The sequence below is a fragment of the Sminthopsis crassicaudata genome, chromosome 3, assembly GCF_048593235.1.
Source record: "Sminthopsis crassicaudata isolate SCR6 chromosome 3, ASM4859323v1, whole genome shotgun sequence".
Classification (NCBI taxonomy): domain Eukaryota; kingdom Metazoa; phylum Chordata; class Mammalia; order Dasyuromorphia; family Dasyuridae; genus Sminthopsis; species Sminthopsis crassicaudata.
The window spans coordinates 489,967,205-489,983,051 of record NC_133619.1 but is presented as its reverse complement, the minus strand read 5'-3'; the positions used below and the strand labels follow the sequence as shown (position 1 = coordinate 489,983,051).

Here is a 15,847-nt window from a genome sequence, read left to right as displayed (position 1 = left end):
GGAGCTGTGGCTTTCGCTCCGAGCCCGCGAGACTACAACTCCCAGAGTGCTTGCGGAGCTCCCTGCCCGCCCTCCGGCCCCGCCTTCCCCGAGCTTCTGGCTATATTCAGTCCGAGCTTTAGGGCGCAATCAGGTTCTGTAGCCCGGCTCCTTGACCGTCCCGTGACCGGAGCCGGCGAGCAGCGAGAAGGCCATGCTGAGGCTCTGCGGGGGGCGCCTGGCCGCCCAGCTGAGCAGCCTACATGGGTGTCTTCAAAATCCAGCCCGGGGAAGCGTCCGGCGCATCTCGTCTTGCATTGATCGTAAGGCTCGGGATGGGGAAGTGCTCGTGCCCGGGTATCCCCGGGACCATCTGTCAGGGCCCCGTGATGGGCCTGCGCTTCTCATCCCCTCGGAAAAGCGGCCCGGCCCGGTGGGCAGTGCGGGCTCGGCGGTGAGAGCACTCGGGTCATTGCGCTCCCAGAGCCTGGGGATCTCCTGGCAGCCCTCGGGGCCTGGCAGTGCTGGTCTGGAAGATAAATAAATAGATAAAGTCTCCATCCACGATCCTCCCCTTCCCCTGCCATGCTCTTGGTGGCTCCCCTCGGTGCCCTCTGTCCCCGCTGGGCCTCAGGACCCCACCCCCACCCCTCCCCCTCCTCATTTTTATCCAGAAATCTAACCCTGGGCTGAAAAACGTGTTCACTGGCCTAAAATACAAACTCCAGCTAGTCGGGCAGAGCTTTAATCTGGTTTCTTGGGAGTGTTTTGGTTTGCCCTTTTTGTTTTTTACGTCTGAATCCTCGGTGTTAGCTTGATACATGCTTGCTGACTGTTCCAAAGCTCCCTTTATATGCGTGCACACTACGCTCACCTCGGGGCGGTCCTGCACCTCCAGCCATCTCCAACTCTTGAACTGCGAGCCCTGGCACTGTCTCCCTGACCGGGGCTTCCCATGTCTTCCTTTCCCAGTTTTAGTGGTGCGGCCCATGACAATTACCTTTATTATTTAATCAAATGTTGTATCCCTTTAGTAGAATGGGGGCTCCCTAAGTGTAGGGATTTCACTTTCCGTAATACCTTGAACAGCGCTGGTTAAATGTTGATTTCGTGTAATTATCTGCCTCTCTGCCCTTGACTTCAAGTTGCTGCTTTGAAGTGGAAAGATTAGGAGATATGGCTCTAACTGGACTCCAGTTCCTGCTTTGCCTTTTCCTGTGACTGCATGACCTTGGACGTAGTATTTCAACGATATTATGGGCCTACTATGTGCAGAGCACCAGCCCAGGGCTGGGAATAAAAATAGTTTTGGTTCTTAAGGCGGGGCGTTCTAAGGTGTAACATAATAGATAAATATAGGGTAATTTGAGGAAGAAAGGTACACTAGTAATTAGGGAAATTACAGTCTTAGCACCAAGGGCTTGGGACCTCGCCTGAACCTGGAAGGAAGATAAACTTTCTGAGGAGGAATTGTACTTTCTTCTTTACCTTCTCCACAGTAATACCTTCAACAGTGAGATGGCATATCAAGTTTGAGAAATGAAGAATAATGATATTAAATAAAACCACATAAGGAGGGATGGAAACAGAATGTGGATAGTTTTTACCTTTTTTTTCCTGTTGTACTTTTTATTTTTAAAATACATACAAAGATAGTTTTCAGCATTCTCTCTTGTAAAACCTGTGTTCCAAATTTGTCTCCCTTCCTTCCCCTCACCTCTCCTAGAAAGCAAGTAATTCAAGATAGATTAAATGTAAGTTTTGTTTCCATACTAGAATTATTCATTTCAACATTTGTTAAATATCTATTTTGTTCAAGGTACAATAATTAAAAAAAAATAGAGCTCCTGACCTCAGTAAATAGTACTACGATTATTTTTATATTTATGTAGGGCTTACAATATGCCATGCACCATGCTAAGGGCTGCTTTACAATTTTATTATCTCATTTGATCCTCACAACAACCCTGTGAGGTAGATGCTGTTATTCACCTCCATTTTACAGTTGAAGAAACTGAGGCAAATTGGTTAAATTTCTTGCCCAGATACAAGAAAGTGTCTGAGGCAGAATTTGAATTCAGTTCTCCCTGATTCCAGGCTCAGTGCTCCATCCAGTTAGCTACCTGCATAAATATCAAAGATCTACTAACACAGATCACAGTTTTTCTATAAATTAAAAGAAATGCTCCTATAAATGATATGATAAAGAGTCCTCCTAAGATTAGCTGGACTGGTCTTTGTACAAGAGACATTTAGAATCATAGACATTAGAGCAAAGAAGAAACCTTAAATAACATGTAGACCAATCTGTCCCCCAATCCCCATTTTACAAATGAATAAATAGAAGCCCAGAGGAGTTAAATGATTTGTCCCAAGTCACCCAGCTAGTTAATGGCAAAACTGGGATTTAAAGTAAGAAATTGAAAAACCTCAACCTCTTATGTCAAATCCATTTTTCCCATTGTTCCATGATGTTTCTGACAACAGCTCCATACTCATCTCTCCAACTTTCCATCTTAGTTGTATATACTAAAACTTGTCCCAAGTTGGTATAGTCTTCACAAATTCAGGATAGCTTTGATACCATGGGGAAGGATAGAACTTTTAATGCAAATCAGAATGTGACAAATGCAAAGGAGAGATCTAAAAATTACATAGGAGATTTTTAAAAAGATAACTTCCAATTGGAGAGAAGTTTTAGACAGATGATTTTGAAATGTTGGCAAGATCCCCAAGTGAAGGTGTTCACCAAGTGAGTTATTGCCTTAAAGTAATTGCCTTACTTGGTAATGAGCAGAAAGATTTTGCACTCAAGAAGCCTCCAGCTTATCTCTTCAGATCAGGTCACCAAAGAAAATATTGAGAAATAAGAAGTAAAGTCAAAAGGATTTCCAGGAGAAAGTGGAAGAAAGCCAATAAAAGATATAGAGAAGAAACAATTTAAAAAGCAGGAGTAACTTCTTTTTCTTTCAGTTTCTCCTGTTCATTTTTTTTCTTGCTGTTTTCTACCTCTTCTTCCAAAAAACTGATTTGCCTATCTATGCTTATTAATTGAAACAATTACTCCCAATGCAATTTCCCCAAACTCAAGCAACACTTAGAAGACAATCTTTTTTAAAAAATATTTTTAATTTTCAAAAGATATGCATGGATAATTTTTCAACATTAACCCTTGCAAAACCTTGTATTCCAATTTTTCTCCCTCTTCTCACCCCTCCCCTAGATAGCAAGTAATCTAATATGTGTGAAATATGGTAAAAATATATGTTAAATCCAATATATGCATACATATTTATACAGCTGAACAAGAAAAATCAAAAGAAAAAAAATGAGAAAAAAATTAAATGCAAAGAAAACAATAACAAAAAGAATCAGAATGCTGTTGTAGTCCACACAGATCTCATAGTCCTCTCTCTGTTCTCTTCATCACAAAATTATTGGACCTGAAAAAGACAGTCTTGATTCCTTGATCAGGGGTTTTGGTATAAACTTGCTGCCACATTTTCATATCAGTCTGGCCTTTTCATGTGTTGAGAGTCTTTGATATTTCACCTAAGAGGAGGGTTTTAAAATATCTCACTTTCCATCATTGTTATGCTTGGTGGTACAACTTCACCTGTTCTTTTTGGACTGGTGTCCTGGCAGCGTTGTCAGATGTACTCACTATGCTAATATTGGGTAACTTGTAAAATTACATGACTCACTTGTTAACAGATGTTCCTGATCATCCTTTGTGTGCTTTGACTTTGTTTTTCTGCCCCGATTATATTGGCCAGTTGGCTGATTAGCTGAGGAAATTGATTTGCAACCCATTTTCATCTTCTATGAATGGGCTATTAATATCTCTTCTTCACCATTTTAGTAGGATCTGTGGCTTTCTGAATCTTGTGTCCTCTGTACTTGTCACCCTTCCTCCAATTTAAAATTTTTTCACTCCCTGTACCCACTTTGCTTCAGCTGGAGCCCAGGAGATTGTTGATCTTACATTTGATGTCCATTTGACCCAGGATTCCTGAAAATAGGAAGCAAGAAGGTAGAATAAGAAAAAATTGGGATTTGGAATGAGAGATCTCTGAATCCTACCTCTGGTATTTACAACCTATGGGATCTTATGCATATGACTTAATTTCTCAGGGCCCCAGTTTTCTCTATAAAATGATAGTCAAACTTGATTTCTAAGATCCTTCTAGCTTTAAGTCTGAGGAAATCTTAACTAAAAGTCAGTTTTAAGTTAGGGCGTATCCTTTAAAGGGCTCTAGATTATATATTATCATTATCACTGTATATTTCTTTTCGTCATACCCTACCTATTTCCATCTTTTTCCCATTCCCTAGAGCAAAGGTTCTTAACCTGGGGTGTGTGATCTCATGGGTGGGGATAGGGTGGATGATTTGTTTATCTGTATACATACATGCAGGTTCACATGTGTGTGTACATATATGTATATGTTCATATATAAACTTTTAATATACTGAGTTTTATTTTTAATCTTAGGAATTTTATCTTATACATTTTAAAACATTCTGAGAGGGGGGCCATAAGTAGGCATTGCCAGAGGGGTCCATTACACAGAAAACTTGGTCACTGGGAGAGGTCATCAAAGGCTACTGAAGCTGGGAAAGTTCTTTGACATGCTTACTACTAGATGGACTTGTCATGATCATAGATTCAGAGCTAGAAAGGCTCTAAAAGAATGTCTACTCTCGTTCCCTCATTTTACAGATGAATCTGTAGGAAAACTTTCCTTCCCTAGAAATCCTTGATTCCTTAAGACATTTACTATCAGCTCCCAGTGGTGACTTCCTAGGTCTTCAAACCCACCACCCAGAGCTATTGGGTCAAGGGAACCCTATTGCATTTTTAGATGTTTTGTAATTACCTGCTGTGGCGCTGTGCTGGGGCACTTGCTTTTGGGAAACAAGCATAAGCCTGAGAGCTGCAGGCCTAGAGCTAAAACCTCTCTCCAAGTCTTAGCACAGTTCCTGACACTTCGGGGACTAACATCATGAAAATTATAGTGCCTCTAGGAAGCTGCTTCCCAGAAGACCTTCCAAACTGCCTTAAGTCACACATTTACACTCTTCCTTCTCGCAGCTTCCTTGGGCCTCAATGATGTACAGAAGGAGTTCCAGAAAGTGGCCTTTGACTTTGCCACCCGGGAGATGGCCCCACAAATGGCAGAATGGGACCAAAAGGTGAGAGTGCCCTCATCTGAGTGCCAGTGTCTTCCTTTCTTGACTCTTCTCACTGTCCCAACTGGTTTGGGACCCTACTGGCAAGGCTTCATAGGGAGCCAACAATAATGCTCGAATCAGAATCATTCAGAAGACTTTTATTTTGTGATCTAAGGATTAGGAATTACTTTAAATTGGTTCTCCTTCATCTATGATCCAACAAAGGAGTGCTTCAATGCAAGAAATCCCAACCCCGCTGATTTTTTTCAGGCCACTTGTGCTTTTTGAGTATCTAACTGTGCTACAAAATGTGCCTAGTTGACTCAGTAGTGGGGGTCAGGTTGAGGGAAATCATCCTAGGCTGTGTACAGCCCTTCTCAACCAGGAGTGCCTTGATTATTTTCTCAACATTATAAGAATCTGTGATTTCATCAGAGCGGGTTAGATGAGGATGATAATCCCTCTGTGATTTAAGACAGACCTGGGGTTCTTAATCTGGGGTTTGTAGACTGGTTTTGTTTGGAATTTTTAAATAACTATATTTTAATGTAATTGGCTTCCTTTGTTGCTCTCTGCATTCAGGCATAAATTTATGTATTACAAAATACTCACTGATGGGAACCATAGACTTTAGCAGCATGCCAAAGAGATTCATGATCCTCCCCCAGAATGGTTAAGAACTACCATGTCTTCAGGAGTTCTTGTGATCAAAAAATGTGTCCTCCTCTGCCCCTGGTAAAATGCCTCTCTAATCTCAACTAGCTGTCTGGATAACCAGCGTGCAGTTGGCCCCCTGGCCCGTGCTCCGAGTCCTGCCAGGCCCCTGGAGCCGGGCCAGAGCCCTGAGAGTTGAGGGACGCTTCTGCACCCACTGAGGATTGTTCTGAGCCGCCAGACCTCTCAGGGCCACTCCCAGAGCTCCCTATCTCTTCTCTGCACAGGAGGTTTTCCCCGTGGAGACCATGAGGAAGGCGGCCCAGCTGGGCTTCGGGGGTGTCTATGTTCGATCAGATGTGGGAGGGTCGGAGCTGTCCCGGCTCGACGCCTCCATCATATTCGAGGCCCTGGCCACAGGCTGCACCAGCACCACAGCCTACATAAGCATCCACAAGTGAGTGCCTGGGCCTGGATGGGGTCAGGTGCTTGGAGGGTGGCTACGGGACTTGTGATCCATGGGAACGGGGCCCTCCCGGCCTTGTTCCTTTATGGAGTGGGCTATCCCACGCATGCTGCCAGAAGCTGAGGCCTCTGGGGGGCTGCTCATTAGCCTCCCCGTGTGGGTACATAAGAACGCCCACTCTCCGGCCTAGCTCCGGTCCCCAATGTGGGTGCAGGAGAACTTCAGCTTTCCAGGGCAGAGTATGTGGCACCAGAACCCTGCTGTTGTTTCTTTCAACTAGTGTAACGTGCCCTACTGCCAGTTACTATTACCAATCTGTCCTAGGCCCAACAGAGCACCTTTGACCACTGACCTTTGCAGTGTGAACTCTACCCGGCTCGCCTCCTCTGAGGCCTTCAAAGGTCTCTGGCCACGATCTCTTGAATCTATAGCTTAATAACCGGTAGCGCACTAAAGAACAGCCACGTGTAATCTTAAAAGACTTTATTATACCTACTCACATAATGCCCTGACTTGTCAGTTCCCTAGTGGACACCTGATCTGAAGACCCACGTGTTCTCTACCAAACTCCTTACCTCTCACGGCTCCCCATCAGCTTGGCTCAGCTACCCCAGGCTAGGGAGCCAGGTTAAAGAGGGCGATTGCTGTCTGCAGTGGGCTTATAAAGGGCCTGTGAGGTCACACGTACAGCCAACCATCGAGAGAGTTGTCACCCATTACGAAGCTATCTCAATATGACCAGGATCCCACCCACAGGGCAGTCCTATATCCACAAAGATTACTTCTGGGACACTCAAATCTCCTGTTGCGCTGTGGCGCTGCCCATTTAAAGGACCCTTACAAACTAGAGCGTCCAGCGGGGTCTATAGTCATCCTAGGAGAAAGGTGAGAGAAAAGAAATACATTTCAAAACTGGCGTGATCCTAAACAGAAGGAACATAGCTCATTATCTGGCCCCATCCCTGAGAGTGAGTTAGATGTTTCGGCCTCAGTTTCCCTGGGGTCTTGATTCAAATCCGGCCCTTTCTCCAAAAGCTGTGTCTAAGAATGTTTCCGTCTTTGCTTGTCTCCTCTCTGTCTTCCATTCTCGTCCCTGTAAGTGCCTCCTTCCCCTTCCCTCGGACCTCCTTCCCACCTCTGTCCTCTCTCCCTTTGCCCCCGGCAGCATGTGTGTCTGGATGATTGACTCCTTTGGAAATGAAGAACAGAGGCACAAATTCTGTCCGCCGCTCTGCTCTATGGAGAAGTTTGCTTCCTACTGTCTGACGGAGCCAGGTGGGCTTCCCACAGCTCAGAGCGTGGTCACTGAGGCCCTTCCCACAAACATGCCCAGGCTACATCAGAAAGCCGAGGCTTCAGGGAGGGCACCGACTGAGCTCTGAGAGCGCAGGCGCTCAGAGAATTCTGGGAGTCCCCAGACAAAAAGCAGCGTCCCTACCTGGGTGAGAGCAGACTAGGTGGGTTTGGTAGGGAAAGTATGGAAGGATCACCTGTTCAACTGCTTAACTCAAAAATCAAGTCTGGCAGCTTCAAGAAGACTAGAGCTTCCCATTTTGATCCCTTCTAGTTCTGGGGGAAAATAACCTGGAAAACAGGGAGGGTCTGTGGCTCCATTTAGCTCACAGGACTCATTCCCATTCCTTCCTTCCCTTCCTCCCTGTCACAGGAAGCGGGAGCGATGCTGCGTCCCTCATGACTTCAGCCAAACGCCAAGGGGATCACTACATCCTCAATGGCTCCAAGGTACCCGTCTTCCTTACTCTCAGATGCTCGCCACGCTGTGGGTGGTATTTCCTATCACAGAAATCAGGTGTGCTCCTGAATCCTTTGTCTCAGCAGGTTACACAGGCACTTTGCCAGACTGCGGTTCTTTGACTCCAGCTACATTTCCATTCATTCCCCCTTTCCTGATTTGATGAATTCTGCTTGACCCCAGTCTGTTTCTTAAATCTACCCTTTTCCCTATCAAATAGAGACCCCAGGTCCTTAAAATAGAGACCTCAGTCAGACCCAGAGCATATTAGCCCTTCCAGCTGCTTTTCCCCTCTCCAGTGATACTGAGCCTTTTGGAGCTTTCGGAGCTTCGTACTTCATGCATTCAGGCTTTACCTATCCCCTTTTTCATCCCACTCTGCAATTTCACAGGCTTTCATCAGTGGGGGTGGTGAGTCAGATATCTATGTGGTCATGTGCCGGACTGGAGGACCAGGCCCTAAAGGGATCTCCTGCCTGGTCATTGAGAAGGGGACCCCAGGCCTCAGCTTTGGGAAGAAAGAGAAGAAGGTAAGAAGAATATCTGGCCAAGGATCTTGGACATTCTTGGCTCCCTGTCATTACAGTATTCTTACCTGAATAACAGTAGTTCGAAAAATCCAATTGCCTGCCTGCCCTTAAGGCAATGGTTTCTGTTTTCCTTGAGAAACAGACACAGAACTGGATTGATTTATAGCTTTGTGACACCAAAAGGTCTTAAACCCATTAAACAAATGAGGCACAGTGACAAGTCAGACAAGTTCAAAGATAATGATATTTGTTTGAACGTGTTATAGGCCTCTGTTGGTTGTGTATTCTGAAATCTTCATTAATTTGGATGTGCTCTTCATAACGAAGATCACCATATTTTTTTGGTCACTCTTACCTTCATTAAATCTTCTGTGGTAAGCTTGCCCAGTGCTCTGGGGTCTTCTAGACCTCTCAGTACCAGAAGCATGAATGAACAACACCCATAAATAGGGTACTTTGGGACAGGTTTCAATTTTGAACAAGATCTAATCAACAAGGTATAAACTCCTGTTCCTTTAGATGAAGATGAAGCCTGGGGGAGACTATTTGAAGGTGTTTTTTGTTTGTTTGTTTTAATTAAGAAGGTAATTGTTTCCCTGGGTAATTTACTCTGGAGAGTAAACAGAGCCCTAAGAAAAAGGTTATTTTATAGTGACAAGCTTATAGAGACTATGACCAGGATCAGTAGTTTACCTGGGCCAATGCAAAGATTGTTTAGTCCAGGGTTTTTTGTTTTGTTTAATAGTTTTTGTATCATTATAGCTAAAAGCTAGAATTTATGTAGCACTTTAATGCTTTAGCAAAGCAGTTAGGGCAGCTAGGTGGCGCAGTGAATAGAGCATCAGCCCTGAAGTCAGGAGAACCCGAATTCAAATTTGGCCTCAGACACTTAACACTTCCTAGCTGTGTGACCCTGGGCAAGTCACTTAACCCCGATTGCCTCAGCAAAAAAAAAAAAAAATTTAAAAACTATTATCTCATTTTATCTTTATATCTGACAATTGTGAGAGGTAAGTACTATTGTCACCTCCATTTTATAGATGAGGAAACTTGTGTTGGAGGAAGTGTTAAAGGACTTGCCAAGGGTCACATAGCTAAGAAATATTTTAGGCAAGATTTGAATCCAGTTCTTAACTCCAGGGTCAGCACTCTGGTATACTAGTATACTAGGTATACTACCTAGCTTCCTCTAGGTGTGGCTCCTTTTGGCAGTCTGGCACACCCTATGGACCTTTTCTTGTAATAATGTTGTTACATACATAAAATAAAATGCATAGGATAACAAAGGAAAACTCCTGAAATAGTTATCTAGATATTTTGAAAAAGCAAACCATGATTACAGACCCTAGGTTAAGAACCCTTGCTATAGATCAGCAGGCAGAATAGAAAGTCTGTTTCTCTACCATGGAATGATAGCACCCACTTTTCAGAATTGTTTGTCAGGATAAAATAATGTTTGTAAAGCGTTTTGCAAATCTTAAAACATATACCTGTCTGTTTGTGATCATCATTATGGCTCTGTAAGAAGTGATCGAGGTGTCCGTCCGACCTCATTCCTCCTGGGACAGATGCCAAAGTTACCCCATTGTCAGCATCGGCCATTTGTTATCCCCAAGGAACTCTCAGTATCACTGATCAGAATGACCTTTGTATGAGTTCACATTTAAATGTGTTTGTTTTTGGGTGCACACTGTGTACAAAGTGTTACATTGGTCAGCACAGAGAGTGGAAGGGCAGTACAGTGACAGTCTCCGACTTTAAGGATCTTGGGCATCCAGGGCATAGGAGAGCATCTTTGACTAATATAGGCTAGAATCTTGGTCAGTTAGGGCTTTCACAGCCATTTAAACCTGAACTCTTCATGGTGAATTTAAGTTCTTCAGGATTAAGAGTAAGGATAATGAGACCTGAAACCCCCAGGTTTTCCCAAGAATAGAAAGGGCACCCTCTGAGAGCTTCTGCTCAGAGCTGTGGCTCCTTGCTTTGGCCAGGTAGGGTGGAACTCCCAGCCAACAAGAGCTGTGATTCTCGAAGACTGCGCTGTACCTGTGGCCAACAGGATTGGAAACGAGGGACAGGGTTTCCTTATTGCCATGAAAGGACTGAATGGAGGGAGGATCAATGTTGGTAAGAATGTGGAAGGGGGAGTGGGGGGCGGAGAAGACAAAGAAGAAAGGAACTGGAGAACACAGCACACTTTTGCCCTGCCTATTCATTTGAATTGTTTCCACTGTAATCTTCCTCTCTAGCTTCCTGCTCCCTCGGAGCCGCTCATGCTTCAATCATGTTGGCCCGGGACCATCTCAATGTACGTAAGCAGTTTGGAGAACCGCTGGCCAACAACCAGGTGATTGTTTAGCTTTTTCTCTATTTTCATTTCTCACATTTTTAAGCTAAATGGACCTTTTTCATGACCTATATGAGAGAAATGTAAGGGATTAAAGGTTCTAAGTGCTGTGCTGAAAACTGATTTCTTCCTTAAGGCCCTTGGGTGAAATCTTTGCTCTAAATCTAGTGATAATCTCAGCTCTGCTACCTTGGGATCATGGAAGTAATGGAGACAGGGTTAATAAAGCAGTGATGTCTCCAGTAAATGATACAGGGGACCTTGAGGCTGCTGTTTCAAAGTAAAAAAAAGTCTCTTTCAGAGGTCCAGGCCCAGGAGCCCACCCTCTCCCCCTTCCCTATTTTCTTCACATAGTACTTGCAGTTCAAACTAGCTGACATGGCCACTCGGCTGGTGGCTTCCCGGCTAATGATCCGCAGTGCGGCAGTGGCCTTGCAGGAGGAGCGGGAAGACGCTGTGGCCCTCTGCTCCATGGCCAAGCTTTTCACCACCGATGAGTGCTTCGCAGTGAGTAGTAACCCCCTGTTTGGCCCGCAGTCGGCCACAGCCCTTTGGTGGGGGCCTGGGGCTCAGGAAATGCCCTGATCTTCCTCCCCCATCCTCCCCCCACATCTGTCCCTGTGCAGTCCTCCCCAGGGCAGGGATGTGGAGGCTATGGCTCAGCCCAGCCAGGCCACAGAGGGAGGAAAGGTGCACACCGGCCGGGGAGTGAAGGAGGAAGCCATTGTCTGGCTGCCAGCCTTGGAGCCTCTGAGCCCCGCTGTTCTGCTCCCCAGATATGCAACCAGGCCCTGCAGATGCACGGTGGCTATGGCTACTTGAAGGATTATGCTGTGCAGCAATACGTGCGGGACTCGCGGGTCCACCAGATCCTGGAAGGTAACAGTCAGTGTTGCTGGGGGTCAGTGCTCCCTCCAGGCCCAGAGCTCTGGGCAGCCGTTCCGGTATGTCCCACTCTCTGGGACCCTGGGGTGGGGCTTTCTGGGCAAAGGTACTGGAGTGGTTGGCCATTTCCTTCCCCAGCTCATTTTACAGACGAGGAAACTGAGGCAGACCGGGTAGAGTGACTCGCCCAGAATCATCTGGATAGTGCCTGGCTGAGGCCACGATTCACCAGCATGAGTCCCTGATTCCAAGCCTGGTGTTCCCCGGCTGCCCTTCGGGCTAGTCCTCCCCACTCCAGGGAGGTACGGTGACAGTCAGTCAGACTGAGCAGAGCCTCTGGAGAGCGCACAAGAGGCTTGTTCTTACTTGTCCGCCTTGGATCTCACCTCAAGCTTATCAAGTAGAGACTGCGCTATTACCCTCCTTTTATACAGCTTAAACTTGTAGGAGACTGATTGACTTACAGTGGGGGAAATAGAGGCCTGGAGCTAATATTTACCTTAGTGTGACCTTGGGCTAAGAAGAACGGTATCTAGCATTTATGGGAGCTTACTATACACCAGGCACTACCTGGAGTATTTCACAAATATTATCAGCCAGTCAGTCAATATTATATGCCAGGAGCCTTGCTAAACACTGGGAGTACCAGAAAGAAGCAAAAACAGTTCCTGCCCCAAAGAAGCACAAAAGGTAAAAGGGGAGACACCATGGAAACAAATACATGCAAAGCAAGCCGGAGACAGGAGAAACAGGAGATATTAATACAGGGAAAGCACTGGAATTAAGGGGAGTTTGGCAAGGCTTCCAATAGAAGGAACATAGGGCACAGAAGAGGAGGAGAGGAGAAAAAGAAGGAGGAGTTAGAATTTAGGACATAAAGGAAGCCAGGGAGATCAGTAATCACACAATTTAGGCAGCGTATTCCAAGCCCAGGGAACTGCCAGAGACGGTGTCCAGAGTGGAGAGGTGGAAAACCGGGTGCTTCCAAACAGGGAATGAGGTATTGGGAGCCTAGAAAGGCAGAAGGGGCTGGGTTGTGAAGGACTTGGAATGCCAAATCGGGGGTTTGGGGTTGGCTCCTGGAGGTAATAGGGAGCCACTGGAGTTACTGAGTAGGGACTGGCTGGCCCATGGCTGGACCTGCATTTTAGAAAAGACACTTTGGCGGGTGAGTGAGAGCAGACTGGAGTGGGGAGGGACGTGAGGCAGGCTGGGCTCCCAGCCGATGCTGCAGTAACTCAGGTGTGCGGTGGAAAGGGCCCGCTGGAGGGGTGGGCAGTGTCAGGAGAAGGGGGCATACTGAGGACACTGTGGCAACCTGGATTCGCCTCCCAGATCTGGAGCCTGAGGACTGGGGGGGGGGCGGCAGGAGGCTCGAGGGGGACAGGTGGTGGTGAGCTCTGTCAGGGCACGGGGAGCTCAAGATGTCTGCTGGGCATCCAGGTCCGCAGCTGGAGACGAGGGGTTGGGGTGGGGAAGGCAGTTGTGAGGCCCATCAGTGTGGCTGATTAAGTCACCCAGGGGAGAGGGTCCAGGAGAGCCCAGAGACACACCAACACTTAGAAGGCAGGATTGGGAGGAGAATCCAGCAAAGGAGACACAGGTCACATAGGTAGGAGGAGACTTGGAGAACAGGTCTTCTCCGTCGTGGCTCAGCAGCACATGTGCAGGAGGGAAGGGGTGAGTGGGAGGCGTGAGCCCAGGCTGGCCAGAGGGCCTGGGATTCAGGGGAGGAGGATGGGGAAGAGCCAAGATGGGGAGAAAGGGAAAGGGGATTGAGCAGGGCACCAGGCCTGTTCTACAGCTGAGGAAAATGGCCTCCTTGGTGATCCCCCCAACTCCCGAAGATTTAATACAGCCTCTCTGCTAATGACTTTCAAATCTACCTCCGGCCCAGCCAGCTCTCTGCTGAAGCCAGGTTTGAACTCGGGTGGTCTGACTCATGCTCAGTGCTGTTACCACTGTATGCCTCTGAGATCCTCCAGCTCTGGGTCTGGGGAGCTCTGGGTGATCACACAGCTAATAAAAGGGCCCCCTCCGGTGTGTGTGAAAAGTCAGATTTCTCACAGACAGCACTTTCATTGTCACTGCTCAGTTTTTTCAAATCTGCCTGATCTTTGTGGCCCTATTTTGGTTTTCTTGGCAAAGACACTGGAGGGGTTTGCCATTTCCTTTTCCAGCTCATTTATAAACAGGAAAATGGAGGCAAACAGGGTTAAGTGATTTGCCCAGGGTCCCCCAGCCAGTAAGAGTCTGCGGCCAGACTTGAACTTAGGTTTTCCTGACTCTGGATCTGCACTCTATCCACTGAGCGACCTAGCTGCCTAATTAATGGATTACCTGCAGCAACAACTGCATCTCTTCTTTCTCCCTCCTCAGGTAGCAATGAAGTAATGAGAATGCTCATATCTCGGAACTTGCTTCAGGCGTAGCACCAGGTTCTTGCTCGTTCCGTCTCCTCTCCAATAATGATGTTGAATTACAAGGGAACCCCTACACCAAGAAGCTGGACCACCCTAGGGCAGGACACTCTCTCCGCCTGACCAGGGGCCTCTTTTCCAACAACACAGCATCCTGAGGATACAGACAGGGGAAAGGCCAGTAGCCTGGATTGGGGGATTCACCCGAAAGGAATTGCTTTGTGAAGCTGTTGAAGACTCTTGGTGGCAGGGATCAGCACTTACGCCACACAATGTACTTTACTAGTACCAAATTGCCTTAAACTACCTACATTTGACCCATGTCCCATGCATTTAACAGTTCCCCTTTCTATAGCACTTGGAGGCACTTTCAGAGTGCCTCAGAAATCATCTGGGGGGGGTGGGGGAAGTATTTTCCCTGTTTACAGAGAAGGCGACTGAGGCTTAGAGTAAAGTGACTTGTCCAAGGTGACCCAAGCTGGATGGAACTGGGATCCATAAAGACTGACTCCAAGAGTGATGCTCTTCTCACCATACAGCTGGAGATTACTCTTCTAGGAACCTGGACGCCTCCATTATGTGCGTTAGTTAGCTAAATAAAGCCGGGACTGGAGGAAGATGGAACTGAGGGGGAATCCTGCTATTTTAAAAATGAATATGATAGGCTTGCCTTTTACTGGGCTCCAAAACAGCCCTTGAGGTGCATGAACGCTAGCTCATTTCAGAGCAAGACGGGCAGGTGGCTAAGTAGACAACTAGCTGTGTGTGACCCTAGACAAGTCACTTAACTTCGGATTGCCTTAATCTCCTGGAGAATGAAATGGAAAACCATTTCAGTATTTTTGCCAAGAAAGCCCTACAGAGGGACACAAAAGGCTGGATATGACTGAACAACAGATCAAAGTATTTATATAGGTCAAGATTGAAGAAATCTTGCTCCTAAGCTATGTCCATTCTTTATGCCTTCCCCACAGATGAGGGATGATTAGCTGGAAACTGATTTGTTTCTCTTAGAATCATTATCAATAAAAACATGCAGACAAGAGTGGATTTGGGGTTTTTAGAACCCCTTCTCATTCATTCAAGATTGGGTATTTTTCTCATATTGGGAAGGAGTTTTGACATTCTAAATAAAACATTCTGGCAAATAAAATCTGACTTCATTAACACATCTGTTTGTATTGATCAATTTTAGCATATGAAAAATACTTCCTGAGGTAGGGGTGCAAACTACACCTCCATAGAATGGGTGCATTAAATGCCCTCCAGTTGTCCCCAAAGTCACTTGCATTGTGGAGAAAGTCTGCTCTATTTCTCAGAGATAAGGAGCTCTCTGGTTTTCTCTGCCCATCAGACTCAGTGAGGCCCACAGTCTTTTCAAGTACAGCCCAAATCAGATTAAAATGCAGTTGGAAATATAGAACAAAATAAATAAAAATACAATAAGCATAGATATTACATTTCAGAGTTTTAAACTAAGCCAAAATTCAGCTCACAAAGATCCTCAGGCCCCATTTTTATCAGAGTTTGCACCACTGATCTTTGTTTAGAGGCATGACCTACCCACAGAGCTGTATGGCATCCAACTTGCTAGAGGGGACACCATACAGCTTCTGTGACTAGAATATCCTTAGGGAC

The 15,847-nt window shown here is 46.1% G+C and overlaps 1 protein-coding gene across 1 annotated transcript; it reads left to right on the top strand.

Annotated features, from left to right (window-relative positions):
- Positions 1 to 86: 86 nt before the first annotated feature.
- ACAD8 (acyl-CoA dehydrogenase family member 8) lies at positions 87 to 15,378 on the top strand. The gene is made up of 11 exons (XM_074303751.1): positions 87 to 302; positions 5,075 to 5,175; positions 6,096 to 6,265; positions 7,440 to 7,549; positions 7,941 to 8,017; positions 8,420 to 8,557; positions 10,549 to 10,684; positions 10,807 to 10,904; positions 11,259 to 11,411; positions 11,681 to 11,783; positions 14,169 to 15,378. The coding sequence occupies exons 1-11, from the start codon at positions 194 to 196 to the stop codon at positions 14,219 to 14,221; spliced, it is 1,248 nt and encodes a 415-aa protein (XP_074159852.1). The 5' UTR covers positions 87 to 193; the 3' UTR covers positions 14,222 to 15,378.
- The last annotated feature ends 469 nt before the right edge of the window (positions 15,379 to 15,847 follow it).